The sequence below is a fragment of the Dreissena polymorpha genome, chromosome 8, assembly GCF_020536995.1.
Source record: "Dreissena polymorpha isolate Duluth1 chromosome 8, UMN_Dpol_1.0, whole genome shotgun sequence".
Taxonomy (NCBI): domain Eukaryota; kingdom Metazoa; phylum Mollusca; class Bivalvia; order Myida; family Dreissenidae; genus Dreissena; species Dreissena polymorpha.
This window is the reverse complement of record NC_068362.1, coordinates 69561060-69578966: the sequence shown is the minus strand read 5'-3', so window position 1 is coordinate 69578966 and position 17907 is coordinate 69561060. Positions and strand designations below refer to the sequence as shown.

The window sequence follows — 17907 nt, the reverse complement described above, 5'->3', positions numbered from 1 at the left end:
GTAAACATCTACTGGGTCAGTATTGCAAAGTTACCACTTTTTTATTTCAATAATTTGAGAATTTCTAAAGACTTAAACAGAATTGCTTGTTTCAAAATGAAATAACATGCACATGTGTGGTTTCCCTATAGGATTAAAAAATATTGATTTGTATTTGTTTCATTTTTATATAGAGAATCCTTATATGGTGGACATGCATATTGTTGTCATTCTTCTCAAATGATTTTTGAGGGAGTTACTGACATTTTGTAACTAAGTTCGTTCCCATGTTGGACAGGATGGTAATGGGCACATTGATTAGAAGGTCTTTCATATTTGAATCTTAACAGTGGAAATTTGTGTTGAACTAAAATGAGCACTTCTGTAAACATCGTGGCTCTCTTATTTACCTGCGGAGTAATTTCATTGCAGCCAAACTTTGCTGCTGCTGTCCACATTCTGAAGGTGGAGATTGGGGGTGGATCTATGAGTGGCAGTAAGTATTTGAGGGCGGATCCTTAAGTTATCAATTGGTATATGATGGCTGATCCATAAAATAATATAATAGTAGATGAGGGCTGTTCCATAAGTTACATGTTAGTATTTGAGGGCTGATTCAATAAATGTGTTAGTAATTTAGGGCTGATCCATTAGTAAGGTGTAAGTATGTGTGGCTGTTTTATAACTTAAGTTTTAATAGGTGATGGCTGTGTCATAAGTAAAGTTTTAATAGGTGAGGACTGATCTATAACTAACATGTTAGAATGTTCTGGCTGTTCGATTAGCAATGTGGTATTATATTATTTCAGTTCATAAATAACATGTGAATATAATTAACTTATGAGTGTTTGAGAGCTTTTCCATAAGTAACATGTAAGTTTTACAGGGTTACAGGGCACTAACATAAGTAATTTGTTAGTGTGTGAGGACTGATCCATAAGTAATGTTAAGAAAGTAAAGGCTGATCCATAAGTAACATGTGAGTATATTGTTGTTGTTTCTATGCCCCCGGTAGGGTGGCATATAGCAGTTGAACTGTCTGTCAGTCTGTCCGTCCTTCCGAAAACTTTAACATTGCCCATAACTTTTGCAATATTGAAGATAGCAACTTGATATTTGGCATGCATGTGTATCTCATGGAGCTGCACATTTTTAGTGGTGAAAGGTCAAGGTCATCTTTTAAGATCAAAGGTCAGATATATGGCTTCAAAGCGGCGCAGTAGGGGCATTGTGTTTCTGACAAACACATCTCTTGTTTAAGATGTCTTCACAAGAATCTTGCTTTGACACTTTCCCCTTTCAATGGGCATGAAAATATTGGAGATTACCCATGAACATTTCTTTCCCCAAAGCTTTTGTTGAAGGTTTCCAAGATTTGTATGTTTAAGAACAACAAATAAGCAGAAGGTTAAGCTTTTTACCAACATAAATCTATCTACCCCCGCATGTCCATTTGTTTAAAATATTGAGTTTTCGAAATCTTTCTTGAAAGTTGCATGTATTTTAGACCTTAATCACTATTTGACAATTGCATACCATAATATGCACACTCTTTTCCCGTTACACACCCATCAGTGTGCTTGCAGTTGGTAGTGAGGCCAGTCACATTTACTATGATGGTGATGAGAATTATGACAGAGGCTATGAATGGTGGATAATGAAAGAGGCAAAGAAGGTAAAGCTCTTATTCAGCTACTCATAAACCTTACAGGCATATAAACACAATTGAGACAGTTAATGTTTGAAAACACCTGGAATATCACATTTCAGTCAGGACCTTTGAGGTTGGACTGTGGAAGGCATTAATATACATTACAATGTCTTGTCTGCATATAGCCCTAGTGCTCAGGTGGTTTAATGACATAGTGAGATATAAGTTGTTGTTTTCTCAAGAAGCAGCCTCTGAATAATCCTAAAGACAAGTTATGTTTTAAGTGCATTTAAAAGTGGGACTTTTTGCATATCAGCAATAGTTCAAGTTTCAATGTGATGTAGCATACATGGCTTTTTTCATGGGGAATATATTGAATGCTAGTGCGTCCAATAATTGGAATATAAGTTGTTGACGTTATACAAATGACGAAAGCTAAATGGATGGTATTAAAAAATATCATAAAACTACCAGTATATATTTTATTAAAAAGAATATTACACATTGCGATCCATTTGACCCATTTACTCATTCTACTGGTAATGGTATTCATCACAGAGGAATCCAGACGTGAAGCTATATGGTCTACCCTGGGTGTTCTCTGGCTATGTGAGCAAAGGTCAGTCCAACTCGCCCTACACCCTCCCGGACCGCACAGTGGACTACATTGTGCGATGGATTCAAGGAGCTCGCGACCATCACAACCTTACCATTGACTACATTGGGGTAAGCATAGCAGGGTTTTCAGGGCCGTATTCACCAACCAATGCTTAAAATTAAAGATAAAGAATAGACTTAAAACCAAGATCATACATTCAGCATTTGAATATACACAGGCCATTATTGTGAGCAAAGGAAAGAAGCCATCAACACTGATTCGTTAATATCTTAACTTTCAATCTGTTCAGTTATCATTTCAATACGAAAACACATTGAGAGGGACTTTACCTACCTTTATTAACATTTTCCATGTGTGTTTTTTCAAGGAATGGAATGAGCAGAACTACAACACAACCTACCTCAAGGTAATACATTTTCTTCTTTTTTCATATCATATAGTATTACGCTGGAAATCCAAAAGTCCAATCAGCAGACATTATCATGATAATGTGCAAAAACTTACAGGTCCATTGGTCTTTTAATTTACAAGTTTTCTATCAGTTCCTTTTGTAATGATTTTACGGTTATATATTTTTCATATTTTTATGCCCCCAAAGGGTGGCATAATTTTTTTAACTGTCCGTCAGTCCTGCCATCCGTCCGTGAGTCAGTCCGTCCGTCCGAAAACTTCAACATTGGTCATAACTTTTGCAATATTGAAGATAGCAACTTGATATTTGGCATGCATGTGTATCTCATTAAGCTGCACATTTTGAGTGGTGAAAAGTCAAGGTCATTTTCAAGGTCAAAGGTCAAATGTATGGCTTCAAAGAGGCGTAGAAGTGGGCGTTGTGTTTCTGACACATCTCTTGTTTATGATACCTTAATTTTTTTTTGCAATTAGAAAAATACTTACAACTACATGATGCACAACTTTATGGTATATTATGCTATTCCTGGAAATAATGTACCTTTGTGTATTCTTATATTTTGCTTATATGCCTAGAATACATTTTTTTCCCTGACATAAACTGTGTAGTAAGTTCAGCATCTTTTATTTAAAAGTCATGTTTGGATGTACAATTATCTCAACCATTCCGTTGGTACTTAAAAGAACAGCATATTTCATATAGATGGCCGAGTGGAAAAAATGTGCTATATAATATGTTATCAACATAGACAGAGCATAGGTATGTAGTGAGTTGGGTCGGCTAGCGCAAGTGGTAGAGCACTTAACAACAAATCTGAAGATCACAGGTGTGATTTTTGTCCCAGCTACATTTTTTGTGTGGGGTTTTATCATGACATTATATCGTCTGCCATTCTTTCCCTGCCTCTTGATTCAAGTAGGGATGGTCAGATCCTGGTCTGTAATTGTCCGTATGTGAACTTAGTGCTGGTGAAACAGTTTACCTGTAAGACTGAAATGCTGTTGAAAATGATGAAAAATCAAGATACTGGTAAACAAATTAACAAAACTATTTTGCAGTGACTTATTAAATTGATCTCACCATAATATTTGGCTGTAGATGCTCCGTCAAGGCCTGGACAAGGCGGGTTTTAACAACGTACGCATCGTGGCTGCAGACGATTACGAGGCAGAGTTTGAGATGAATCTCGCCCGAGACATGCTCCTAGACCCAGAGCTGTCCTCGGCAGTTGATATCTTTGGGTTTGTAGAATTTTTAACTACACATGTATTATTTGGAGTAATTAGTAATACTTAGTACCCGGTAGTTGTTGAGTAAAAAGCTATAATAGCAAGAATACACTTATGATTTTGAGATTTCAGCAGTTCCCATTTACCAAGACCTAGCAACTGGCCCCCTACTGGTTATTGTAACAAACCTTTGTAAAGAACTAAACAATGTTTAATATTTATAAAAGAAGGTATCATATACAGGGTTCTCAATAACTTTTGAGCCAACAGGCCAAAATGTGAAACCAACAGGCCTTCTAGGGGGGTCCGGAGGCAGCTCCCCTTGAATTTTTTTATTTAAGCACTAGATTTCCTGCATTTTGGGCCATTTTATGGCTATTTTTATGGTCAACCCGGCACTTAAATTTGATCAATTTTTTGTGCATTTATGAATTTTAGCTTTTTTAACTAACAAAAGATAAATGAAAAAAGCGCTTGGATTGGGAATGGGGATGACATTCGGCCCTACAGGAATGGGCGGAAAAGGCCTGATCGTCCGTCTACCATGCACATTTTGCGTGACACTTTAAGTTTGAAACGTAACTGAATTAAAACAAACTTTCAAAACAACAAAAACTTTGCATTAACACAAAAAACGCAAGCAATCAGGAACAAAAACTCACTATGTGATGAAAAGAACATCAACATTTTTGACTGCTTTTTGACCGATTCCAATTTGCGCTTTTTGATTGTTGTTGTAATTCTAATTCGCTGTCGAATGTAGCTATTGACTCTTAAGTGCTAACGAGATTTATGACATTTTAGTTACCGGGAATGAAATGTTAGACTAAACTGCGTGTCAAATGATACAAAGGTCATTATTATGTCTCGAAAATTCAAACAATTAAAAAAAACATGTGTTAAGGGAGATAATCAAGTGACGTCATTGTTTAATAGCAAAAAAGGAGCAAAATTACCGAAAAAACACGCAAATATCGAAAAGTCAATTGCTGATTTTCCGAATATGAGCGATTTGCAACCGGCCAAAATCTAATTACAAACAGTTTTTATGCCGTCGGCCGGCTCTTATTGAGAACCCTGCATATATGATCTAACCAAAAATACAGATAATAAATTCGTAATCTCAGTATGCAACGTAGTTACATGTACAATGAACCTTACACATATGAGACTTCATGAAAACTAGCTTGTTAAAACTTGTTTATTATACCCCCACATACAAAAGCTTAACAGTTTCTGGCTCAGAATCAATGTAAAAATGGCTATATGCAACCAGCATACAACCAAAACAGCCTGATAAAAAATCAGGTTTTATGCTTTTTGATGCTCATCAGTATATTAGGTTGGAAATGACCATTCAACCACAACCACTTATGCAACTGCAATTTTCATTGACTGGCCTAAGTATGTTTTAACTTGGTAATAATAAAGCAGTTTAATTGCAATAAAGTTCCGAGTAAAAGTATGAGTAGGTACACTGACTGCCGTGATATAACTTACTAGTACATGTATATTTATGCAATAGCATAATTTTGCTATTTTTTTTAACAACTTAGTTTTAAAAAATGACAAAAATCATAGCAAACAAACTGTTTGATTATGCTTCTATTTAAAGAATCCCCTGCTTAACACTCACACCGAAATAAATATAAATGTATGGACTTGCAGATTTTTGCAATTTACTGTTTAAAAATGGCGAAAAAAACCTCACAAACACTGATAGTCCTGTTTGGTTATGCCTCTGTTTACAGGATCCACTACTCGAGCACTCAGAGCAACATGGGGTCCCTGCAGTGGGGCAAGCAGCTGTGGGCTTCAGAGGACTACAGCACCAACAATAACCAGCAGGGAGCCAGATGCTGGGCTCGGGTATGTGGGAACCGGTGGCATTTGGAAAATTGACATTAATGCATGTGCGTAAAGTGTCATACGGGATAAGCCTGTGCAGTCCCCACAGGCTAATGAAGGTCAACACTTTCGGCCCTAAACGAGATTTTTGCTTTGAAAAACATCCCATAAACAAAAAATACCATAAAAGCAGAGTGTTGTCACTAACAAGCTTAGAGCCAAATGATGGGCTTTAAAGTATAGTCCGAGATAAACCTGCACATTTTCCAATTCGGTGCTGAAATAAGGCATATGAAATAAGCATGACAAAAACCTTAGCTTAACAATGATTGTAGTTTTTGCATAAATGTTACGATGATACCATTCTACAGGATGAATGTCCTGGTTGTCAAAATTTGGCACTTGAACTACCGTACCTATATTCACGAATTTAAGGATGCTCTTAATCCAAAATACATGTATATATTTCTAGTCATAAAATTGCCTTGGTCAGTATTTGAAATAAACAACAATTGTTTGTGACTGATACTTTTAGGACTCTTGGATCGAATTCACGTTTAAGAACTCTAAGAGATTAAAAATAACCATGCTTTAATTTTACACACATTCTGTTCCATTTCAGATATTAAATCAGAACTATGTTAATGGTCTACTCTCAAGGTATGTATGTGTTTCTTTAAGTGATGGAGCATTGTTTAATTAAATGTCACATATGCATATTATAACTCTTGCTGAAGCAAAAACACTGAAACATTTTCCCAACAAATTCTTCAAGTGACAGTAGTTTTTAGCTCCACTGGCCAAAGACCAGCGGGGCTTATGTAATGGTCCTGTGTCCGTCGTGCGTGCGTGCGTCCGTGTGTGCGTTAACTTTTCCTTTAATTATCTTCTTCTCCTAAACTACTGGTCTAATTCTGATGAAATTTCTCAGGAATGTTCCTGGGGTGAACCTCTTTCAAATTTGTTCAAATTATGCCCCTGGGAAAATTTGCTTATATAAGACCTATTTTGTGAAAACTTTCAAAATCTTTGTCCATAACCATTGGGCCAAGGGCTTTCAATGTAGAGACATCTAATAGTCGTCTACCAAATTTGTTCAAATTATGCCCCTGGGGTCAAATTGGATCCTGCCCCAGGGTCACAAAATTGAACATACACTTGGAGACACTTCTAACGCATCACTTAATCATATCAATATAGCTCCCGTATTTTTGATCGGATTGTGTTGAAATTTGGACCAAAAATAATTCAACACATATCTGATAACTCCTGAAAAATTAATCGAAATTGAAAAACAACAAAATGTTAAACTTAACAAATTAAAAACGTCACTTCAAAAGTCAAATTCGCAGACTCGTACAACGTAAAATAATAACAATGTGAAAATAAAACGCATAAACTTACACGTCTTAATAACTGACCGGCTTGCAACATGCAGATTGAGCAATTTCGCTCGTGAATATTCATACGAGCCATAATGTTTTTCTTAAATTAATGTTATGTTGTTCTTGAGTAAAAACTTACCTAGAATTATAAAATTGAAATTAAATTGGAATAAAATGTATATCGCCTTTTACTACACTTGGTGATTTTTCTAACGCAACACTTTTAAAACTTACATATCTCAGTAATGAGTAAATATTTTTATTTAAAATTGCACATGTGATCATTTGACTACATTATGTGCAAGCTTACAATAAAATCATTCATCCGTGACGATCGGACGCTTTGGCAAGTGGGAAAGGTAGCCTGTAAAATGCAAAGTGCGGGATGAATATTCATACGAGCTATAATGTTTTGTAAATTAATTTTATGTTTTCCTTATGTTAGAACCCACCTTAAATAATTAAATTGAAATAAAACTAAAATTAAATCGCTATTCAACATTTTCACGTGCAAAAATATAGAACCACACCTACCCCACGTGCTGAAGCGTCCAATCGTCACGGATGAATGATTTTATCGTGAGCTTGCATAGAACGTAGTCAAATGATCGTATGTAAAAATTTTAATCAATATCTTTACTCGTAACTGAGATATTCAAGATTGAAAAGTGATGCGTTAGAAGTGTCTCCAAGTGTATGCTTATATAGGGTCTATTTTGTGAAAACTTTACAAATCCTCTCGTCCATATCCATTGGGCCTAGGGCTACCAAATTTGGTATGTAGTGGCATCTTATAGTCCTCTACCAAGTTTCTTCAAATTATGCCCCTGGGGTCAAGTTTGACCCTGCCCGAGGGTCACAAAATTGAACATATGCTTATATAAGGCTTTTTTTGTGAAAAATCTTTTTGTACATAACCGTATGGCAAAGGGCTACCAAATTTTGTATGTAGTGACATGTAATAGTTCTCTTCTTAGTTTGTTAAAATTATGCCCCTGGGGTCAAATTTGAAACTGCCCATGGGTCACAAAATTGAATATATGCTTATAAAGTGCTTATTTTGTGAAATTTAAAAAATCTTTTTGTCCATATCCATTGGGCCTAGGGCTACCAAATTTGGTATGTAGTGACATCTTATAGTCCTCTACCAAGTTTGTTCAAATTATGCCCCTGGGGTCAAGTTTGACCCTGCCCCGGGGGTCACACAATTGAACATATGCTTATATAAGGCCTATTTTGTGAAAACTTTAAAAATCTTTTTGTCCATAAATATATGGCATAGGGCTACCAAATTTGGTATATAGTGACATGTAATAGTTCTCTTCTTAGTTTGTTCAAATTATGCCCCTGGGGTCAAATTTGAAACTGCCCCGGGGGTCACAAAATTGAATATATGCTTATAAAGGGCTTATTTTGTGAAAACTTTAAAAATCTTTCTGTCCATAACCATTGGGCCTAGGGCTACCAAATTTGGTATGTAGTGAATCTAATAGTCCTCTACCAAATTTGTTCAAATTTTATCCCTGGGGTCAAATTTGACCCTGCCCGGGGGGTCACAAAATTGAACATAAGCTTATATAATGCCTATTTTGTGAAAACTTTAAAACAATTCTTGTCCATAACCATTAGGCCTAGGGCTACACAATTTGGTATGTAGTGACATTGTATAGTCCTCTACTTTGTTTGTTCAAATATGCCCCAGAGGTCAAATTTGACCCTGCCCGGGGGGCCACAAAATCGATTATGTGCTTATATAGTGCCTATTTTGTGAAAACTTAAAAAATCTTATTGTCTTTAACCATAAGGCATAGGGCTACCAAATTTGGTATGTAGTGACATCTAATAGTTCTCTACCAAGTTTGTTCAAATTATGCCCCTTGGGTAAAATTTGACCCTGCCCGGGGGTCACAAAACTGAACATACGCTTATATGGGGCCTATTTTGTGAAAACTTTTAAAATCTTTTTGTCCATAACCATTGGGCCTAAGGCTACCAAATTTGGTATGTAGTGACATCTAATAAACCTCTACCAAATTTGTTCAAATAATGCCTCTTGGGTCAAATTTGACCCTGCCCTGGGGGGTCACGAAATTGAATAAACGCTAATAAAACGCCTATTTTGTGAAATCTTTAAAAATCTTATTGTTGAAAACCATTCGGACTATGGCTACCAAATTTGGTATGCAGTTACATCTTATAGTCCTCTACCAAGTTTGTTCAAATTATGCCCTTTGGGTCAAATTTGACCCTGAACCGCGGGTCACAAAATTGAACATTATATACGCTTATATCTTGCTTATTTTGTGAAAACTTTTACAATATTCTTGTCCTTAGTTCTAGGACCTAGGGCTACCACATTTTGTATGTAGTGAGATATAGTAGTCCTCTACAAAGTTAGCTCAAATTATGCCCCTGGGGTTAAATTTGACCCAGCCAAGGGGGTCACAAAAGTGTACATGTGCTTAAATAGGGCCTATATTTAAGTATTTGCACATGCCGAGAATATTTGTTTCAGCCTTTTTTTCAGCAGTGGAGCGATACAGGGCCATTATGGCCCTCTTGTTTGTTATTGAATGTACAAGGAATTCATGAAGCATTTAACTTTACTGTCCTGCTTGATGTCCCATTTACACTGATCAGTCGATTTAATGTTTCAAAGATAATCTGTAAAACATGAAATGAAATCATGTCATATCAATGTTGAGTGTAGAAAAATATCTTTTTTTTTGGCACACATTTGCTGTAAGTTCCAAGTGGACCCAGTTGCTAAAAACTTTAACGGCCAGTGAAAGTAACAGTTTGTTATCTTCTGACCCAAATAAAATTAATTTTAAAAGCAGTGATATTATCAAACAAATGGGGGAAACATCATTTTAGCATACAAATTTGTATACAATATACACAGATATAAACCCATTTATGCCTAGCGTCCAGAAAGAAGGCCTTGGCAAACCGCGTAGACCCAGATGAGACACCGCATAATGCGGCGTCTTATCTGGGTCTGCGCTGTTTGCTTAAAGGAATTTCTGTAAGAAATATTCTAAATATAGAAATAAATATACTAGACATCCCTAATTTGGAAATAAATTGATCCAATTTAGGATGTGAGAGTCCACTAGACATAAATAGGTTAAAGGCAAGTCACATAAATAACGTGATCCAAAAATTAATGGCTGTAAGCTTTACTGACCATTCATGTTGTGAGCAACCAGACCCAGATTCCTTCCCTGATTGCAGTACAATCTCATGGAACCTGATTGCCTCATACTATGAGGGGATGCCCTACCAGGGGTGTGGTTTGATGACGGCCAATCAGCCGTGGTCCGGGTATTACGTGGTCAGTCCCACAATATGGATGACAGGTACTGTGGATTCATTTAATTTCGATGCCATTAAATTAATTGATTATTTTATAATGTCTGATATAAGACTTCAGACAATCAATGTTTGTTCAACATTTGATTTCGTGGTTGAGCAGACCCACACAAATTAGTTTCTTATTTACTTATTGATAAGAAATTATTTTTAAATGCTCTAGACTACCTAGTATATCAAGGTATATCAAGATAAATCATGATCCTCGTCCTCAAGGCTATATCATAATTCCTCCACAGCCCACACGACCCAGTTCACGAAGCCTGGCTGGATTTACCTAAGTCATCACTCAGGTGTGGGACACCTGGTGGGTGGGGGAAGCTACGTGTCCCTGACCAGTCCGGACAGGAAAGATCTGACCATCATCATTGAGACCATGGTACGTACAGGCTGGAATTGCATACAGGCTGGAATTGCATACAGGCTGGAATTGCATACAGGCTGGTATTGTATACAGGCTGAATTGCATACATTCTGACATTGCATACAGGCTGGAATTGCATACAGGCTGGTATTGCATACAGGATGGAATTGCATACAGGCTGGCATTGTATACAGACTGGAATTGCATACAGACCGAAATTGCATACATGCTGGAATTGCATACAGGCTGAAATTGTTTACAGGCTGAAATTGCATACAGGCTGAAGTTGCATACATGCTGATATTGTATACAGGCTGAAATTGTATACAGGCTGGAATTGCATACAGGCTGGATTTGTACACAGACTGGAATTGTATACAGTCCTGGACTTGCATACAGGCTGGAATTGCTTACAGAATGGAATCACATGAAGTTGCACACATTTCCAATATAGTCTTACGTATAAATGATGGGACACATCAAAATATATTCTGTTCAGGTATAAAAATACTCCATAGAATCTTTTTCATGCTGCGTTTGCAAGTTACATGATATGAGCCAAAAAACCACTTTAATGAACATTTGCAAGAATAGTATACCTTTTGTTGTTACATGTATATTAGAAATTATATTTCCATAGAAACAGTGAATGAAAAACACACGTCAATAATTTCACTGATGTGCTCCAGGTTTGCTGGAGTGACTTATGTCAATTTTAGGAGAGAAGAGTGACATTGGTGATTTTTTGTTTATTTATTTTGTATGCAGTTATGGTCAGGGATCATATTTTTTTCGGTTTTGTCGGTCCTAGACCGATTGGGGTCATGAAAGACCGATTGAAAATCCCAAACAGTCGGTCCGATTTTGTTTGCTAAAATTCCCATGTCATGAAATCGATTACACAGTGTACATGCTAACACACCCTAATGACATTCTTATCTCGATTAGGTGTGATAAACCACGGAGAGTATATTGACCTCATCTAGAGTCCGTGGATAAACCATTCGCTGCAGTCTCTTAACTGGTCATGACCAGTTTATTGCACGTCAGACCAAGAATAAAAAACTTGTGAACAGCGGATTAAAGTTGCATCCGAAAAGATGCGTCTGAAAGCACGCGCTGTAACTAAACAAAACATGCTGATACATTTTCCACCAGCATAATAATCCGGTAATATAATTATGAATAAAAGTCGCGGATCTGATCGACAGAACAGCCGAAAGTTATTTTTATGGGCGGAACTTCACATAAAAAAGTACACAAGAAAAATAATATAAATTGTATAAATCTTTAGTAAAACCGTGTTAGAATCGAAATAATTCGTGAACTTTATAGTTTGTTGTTGAATAACCTACGAGAGGAAAATTAGATGCGTTGTTTCAAATGCTTCGCTCTCATGATTTAATCCCTACGCATCTAAACTATCGGCCGTTTGTTATTTGACAACAAACTATAACGTACACAAATATTTTCTTAATTATTTGGTTTATTATTGTCAGTAGCTACGCACAGACATTTGTATGGTTCAGTGCATGTTTGTAAGCTATTATCGAGTCGACAACGATTTAAAACATCTGTATAGACTTACACAATGAAATAGCAAATGATAAAACCAGTTGAGAAAACTTGAATGTTCTGTTAAAAAAATGCTTAAGGGAATTTTACTTGTACATTTACTATACCACCTTCATGAATGGCAAAATCAATGGTTTATATTTTGACGTAATTTGTCATGATTTCGCACATAAATTTTCGGATACTTTTTCCCCATTTATATCCAGACCGATTGATGTTGCGGGAAAATATGATCCCTGGTTATGGTCATATATAAATAGTATGAAGAAAAAAAGTTCTTTTCAATAAAACAAAAGTCTACGTGTTTCTGGATCATGCATCAAGCCCCTTTTTCCATGATGTTTCACATACTTTTCAGATGACAACTGGCTCCAATTCAGTGTGCCTGCATGAGTCCTTGAGCGCATATGATGTCCAGAAACAAAGCGTCTCCTTCACCTTGGATGGAAGCTTTGTCAGTAGATATTTAATTTAATTGAATTTGTTGTAAACAATAAATTGGAGGATATGGGCACAATTTATTCATTCACTATTTTTGGTGAATTTCATCACTGGAATCGTTTTAAGCAATATTATTTAAAAATGTACGCCTTGACACAAATATTTGGAGGTTTCGATGAGTATTAATTTAACCTTAAAACCTATGAGTCAACCGGCCACAAGCGAAGTATCCGTATTTATAGGTGCGTTCTTCGAACAAATCTGTTCTAGTGGTTTGTCGGGCATTGCTATTAAATTTGATTATTAACCGTATCGAGAGTCATTGCGCTCATGCTTAAAACGTTAGTCAATATGGTAGAATAATTATTGTTAAATTAATTAAAAATAATATTTATCATTGTATTGTTGAAAACACATTAAGAATCTATTATTGACATACCATAATTATTTTTCTGAATATTCTCATTATACCCACGTTTTTCGGAGAAAAAGTGGGGATATTGTGGTGATGTGCGTCCGTCTGTCTGTCTGTCTGTCCTGGTCACCTGCTCCTCCTACACTATAAGCACTAGAACCTTGAAACTTACATACATGGTAGCTATGAGCATATGTGCGACGGTGACAGTGACGCAATTTTGATCGGACCCCTGGGTCAAAAGTTATGGGGGTTGGGGCGGGGCTGGGTCAGAGATTTTCATTGTTTATGTTTTTTTGCATTAACTTCTTCATTTTTGCACCGATTTACTTCAAATTGATACTGAGCCTCTCTTACAACAATACGGTCAATCTCAACTATGCATGGCTCCATTACCAACCCTGGGGTGCCCCGGCCACATAGGCCACACCCACCCAAAATTGCCATTTACTATAATTTCTTCATTTCTACACCGATTCACTTCAAATTGATACTGAACTTCTCTTATGACAATACGGTAAATCTCAGCTATGCATGGCCCCATTACCAACCCTAGGGCAGCCCGCCCACAAAGGCCACACCCACATAGGCCACGCCCACCCAAAATTGCCTTTTACTATAATTTCTTCATTTCTACACCGATTCACTTCAAATTGATACTGAACCTCTCTTATGACAATACAGTCAATCTCAGCTATGCATGGCCCCATTTCCAACCCTGGGGTGCCCCGCCCACATAGGCCACAACCACCCAAAATTGCCTTTTACTACTATTTCTTCATTTCTACACTGATTCACTTCAAACTGATACTGAACCTCTCTTATGACAATACAGTTAATCTCAACTATGCATGGCCCCATTACCAACCCTTTGGCGCCCCGCCCACATAGGCCACGCCCACCAAAAATTGCCTTATACAATAATTTCTTCATTTCTACACCGATTTACTTCAAATTGATACTGAACCTCTTTTATGACAATACGGTCAATCTCAACTATGTATGGCCCCATTACCAACCCTGGGGCGCCCCACCCATAATAGGCCACACCCACCCAAAATTGTCTTTTACTATAATTTCTTCATTTCTACACCGATTCACTTCTAATTGATACTGAACTTCTTTTATGAGTACAACAATACGGTCAATCTCAACTATGCATGACCCCATTACCAACCCTGGGGCGCCCCTGGGTCAAACATGCGGCGTGGGGATACACGTCGGCCTCTGCCGCGCCATTTCTAGTTTAACATATTTCTGGTCTAAAGAAAATTCCAGGTCACCTAGTTCACGGATAGCGTCTTTATTATATATCGATTATTTTACTGGCCGCGAACTCAGGTGATAACCTGTATATAAACTCTGACATTCACAACTGGCCGCCAATTGACTGGATACCTTACGGGTTGAAATGCAATGCATTAAAGTGAGGCCTCGCTTCCACTGCTCTTAATACTTTTACATGTTAAGTACTAAATATGAGAACATAGCCTTTAAGTATAAACGCTTTTGCGCTGGTAATTCTCTGAAAATAAAAGGTGCATGCACAAGCTGTATTGATGTTGAGAATTGAGTGTTAAACTGTTCTATCTATTAAGCCTTTTCATTAGAGATAAAATTGTTTCATGCATTAAAACAGTGTTACAAAGACGGGGATATGTTTCCAATGTTCTGGTGGTATACTCAAATCAGCCAATGATATAAATGAGGTGTATTCATTTGTACCTAGCCCAAGAAATTTTATTTGAATTGTATTGGACACTTACAAAGGTCAGGTAAGGTGATAAAATGGCTTAATACAACTATGCGGAAAAATTACTAAAGACAACATTATGACACAATTTTGATGTACTCATAGTATAGAATACTAAAGACTAGACATACAAAATATTTGTTTGTTTTTGGTGTGATATTAGGAAAAATCATACTTGAAATGAAATATAATTAATATTTTTAATTGCCCTTTTTAGCTCACCTGATTGCTCAGGTGAGCTTTTGTGACCGGTCTTTGTCCGTTGTCCGTCCATCCATCCGTCGTCTGTCCATTAACATTTGTTCGTAAACACTCTAGAGAGCACATTTCTTTTCTGATCTTCAACTTGGTCAGAAGCTTTGTCCCAATGATATCTCGGTCGAGTTTGAAACTGGGTCATGCCGGGTCAAAAACTAGGTCACTAGGTCAAAAAAAAGAAAAACCTTGTAAATAATGTAGAAGTCACATTTCATGCTCAATCTTCATGAAAATTTGTCAAAATGTTTGTCTTAATGATATGTTGGTTGAGTTCAAAAGTGGTTCTGGTCCGTTGAAAAACATGGCCACCAGTGGGCGGGGCAGTTTTCCTTATTTGGCTATAGAGATACCTTGTAAACACTCTAAAGTTTTGTATCCGATCTTCATGAAACTTGGTCAGAAGATTTGTCCCAATGATAGCTTGATCGAGTTTGAAACTGGGTAATGCTGGGTCAAAAACTAGGTCTTGTTTAAAAAAACAACAAAAAAAACTTGTAAACACTGTAGAAGTCGCATTTCTTGCCCAATCTTCATGTAACTTTGTAAACACACTAGAAGTCACAATGTTTGCCCAATCATCATGAAAGTTGGTCAAAACATTGGTTTTATTGATATCTCGGACGAGTTCGAAAATGGTATAGATCTGTGAAAAACCATGGCAGTGGGCGGGGCATTTTTCTCTAAATGTATATAGTGAAAACATGTGAACACTCTAGAAGTTACATTTTTTGCCCAATTTACAAGAAATTTGGTCAGAACATTTGTTTCCTTGATAAGAGAGTTGAGTTCAAAAATGAATCCGATCAGTTGAATAACATGGCTGCCGGGGGGGGGGGGTGGGGGCAGTTATCTTATATTTATATAGTAAACAAATCTTGTGAACACTCTAGAAGTTACATTTTTTGCCCAATCATCATGAAACTTGGTGAAAAGATTGGTTTTATAAATATCTCAGATGAGTTCGAAAATGGTCCCGATTGGTAAAAAAATTTGACCGCCATGGGGGGGGTGGGGTAGTTTTCCTTATGTGACTAGAGAGAAACCTTGTGATCGAACACTTTAGAAGTCACATTTTTTGCCTAATCATCGTGAAACTTAGTCAATACATTGGTTTTATTGATTTCTCGGACAAGTTGGAAAATGGCTCAGATTGATGAAACACACTTTTAAGCTCACCTGATTGCTCAGGTGAGGTTTCAGGATTGGTCTATGTCCGCCTTACGTCCGCCCACATTTGGTTTGTAAACACTCGTGCATCCACACTTATCAAGCATTCTTTATGAAAGTTGCTGAAAGATCTCACTCAAATTTCATTTTGAGCAAAATCACATAATAAATGCCATAATTATTGCCCTTAGATTGTCCAAATTTTCATTATATTATACAAAATCCTTGTAAACACTCTAGAGGTCACAATTTTGTTTTAGATTTTATGAATCTTGGTCAAAATATTTATTTTTGTAAGCAAAGTTTGATGTTTGGTAAGGGGGGTCAACTCAAAATATAGGTCACCAGGTAAAATCTTACAAAAACAAAAACACTTCATACGCCAGAGTTTTGGCTCAATAATGATGAAACTTGAACAGGATGTTTGACTGGACAATATCTAGGTCAAGGTTGACGTTTGGTAAAGATTGAATGAACCGACTCCTCTCAGGTGAGCGAACTAGGGCCATCTTGGCCCACTTGTTTACAGTGATGTTTGCGATATCTAACAGAGGAATAGCACAGTTTGTCCTTATTTTTATGTTGCAGTGTATATTTTAACAAATATTATTATCCATTTACTTTTGTTTCTAACTTAAATTTGGCTTTATTTCAATGCTCAGAGTAAAGTAACTGTAGGTATTTCACGTTTTCGATTTCAGAAAAAGATTAACATGCTGAATGTGTGGTTCAGCCAGATCGGAAACTCAGACCAGAAGAATGTGGAGGAGTACTTTGTGTACCAGGGAGTTGTCATGGTAACTGGTTTTTGTACCAAGGAAATGTCAATGTAGCATTTTGTGTACCATGGCATTTTCAAGGTAACTCATTTGTGTAGGGGTTTATTTTTTAGGTAACTGTTATTTGAAACCAAGACATTGTTAAGGTTACGGTTTGTGCACAAGCCATTTCAAAGATTACATTTTTGTGTACCAGGGTGTTGTCAATGTTACTGTTTTGTTTATCTGGGAATTGTCAATGTAACTATTCTCTGCACCTTGTCATTATGATAATAACTATTTTGTTCAATTAACAAAATTTTGTTGAATTGTCGTGTACCTTGTGCTAAGGTACAATTGTCTGTGTACATTGGAATTGTCATGGGAACTATGTTGTTCACCAGGGCATTTTCACGGTAACGGTTTTGTGTGCCAGAGGGTTGTCAAGGTAATATTTGGCAAAGCAACCCTTAGATTTTGTTATGACTTAAAGGAAGGCGATTTAGCCTTCAAATAAAGGGGAAAATGGGATGTCATGGATATATGAATGCCATTTGTAGGGGTTGAATCAATTTGTATTGGGTTAGTGTTGTTTTAATTAGAAATTTATTTGATTCATAAATCAAATGCTTTTCTAAATTGTCTAGCCATTCTTGTTCGCAGTTTTTTCTTGTGGTA

At 36.7% G+C, this 17907-nt stretch overlaps 3 protein-coding genes across 5 annotated transcripts in view; 2 read left to right on the top strand and 1 right to left on the bottom strand.

The window, feature by feature from the left end:
* The window catches only part of LOC127841266 (zinc finger protein 26-like), a 231740-nt gene that overhangs the window by 188003 nt on the left and 25830 nt on the right, over positions 1-17907 (bottom strand). The gene's annotated exons all lie outside the window — the stretch shown is intronic.
* The window catches only part of LOC127841267 (galactocerebrosidase-like), a 247916-nt gene that overhangs the window by 222462 nt on the left and 7547 nt on the right, over positions 1-17907 (top strand). The gene's annotated exons all lie outside the window — the stretch shown is intronic.
* The window catches only part of LOC127841268 (galactocerebrosidase-like), a 241069-nt gene that overhangs the window by 215615 nt on the left and 7547 nt on the right, over positions 1-17907 (top strand). For all 3 annotated transcript variants that reach the window (XM_052369952.1, XM_052369953.1, XM_052369951.1), the window contains exons 4-14: positions 412-475; positions 1566-1654; positions 2189-2356; positions 2617-2655; positions 3760-3902; positions 5642-5759; positions 6361-6398; positions 10361-10485; positions 10738-10877; positions 12796-12891; positions 17173-17268. In XM_052369952.1, the coding sequence (XP_052225912.1) occupies positions 412-475; positions 1566-1654; positions 2189-2356; positions 2617-2655; positions 3760-3902; positions 5642-5759; positions 6361-6398; positions 10361-10485; positions 10738-10877; positions 12796-12891; positions 17173-17268 (1116 nt within the window). The remainder of the gene's footprint in view (positions 1-411; positions 476-1565; positions 1655-2188; positions 2357-2616; positions 2656-3759; positions 3903-5641; positions 5760-6360; positions 6399-10360; positions 10486-10737; positions 10878-12795; positions 12892-17172; positions 17269-17907) is intronic.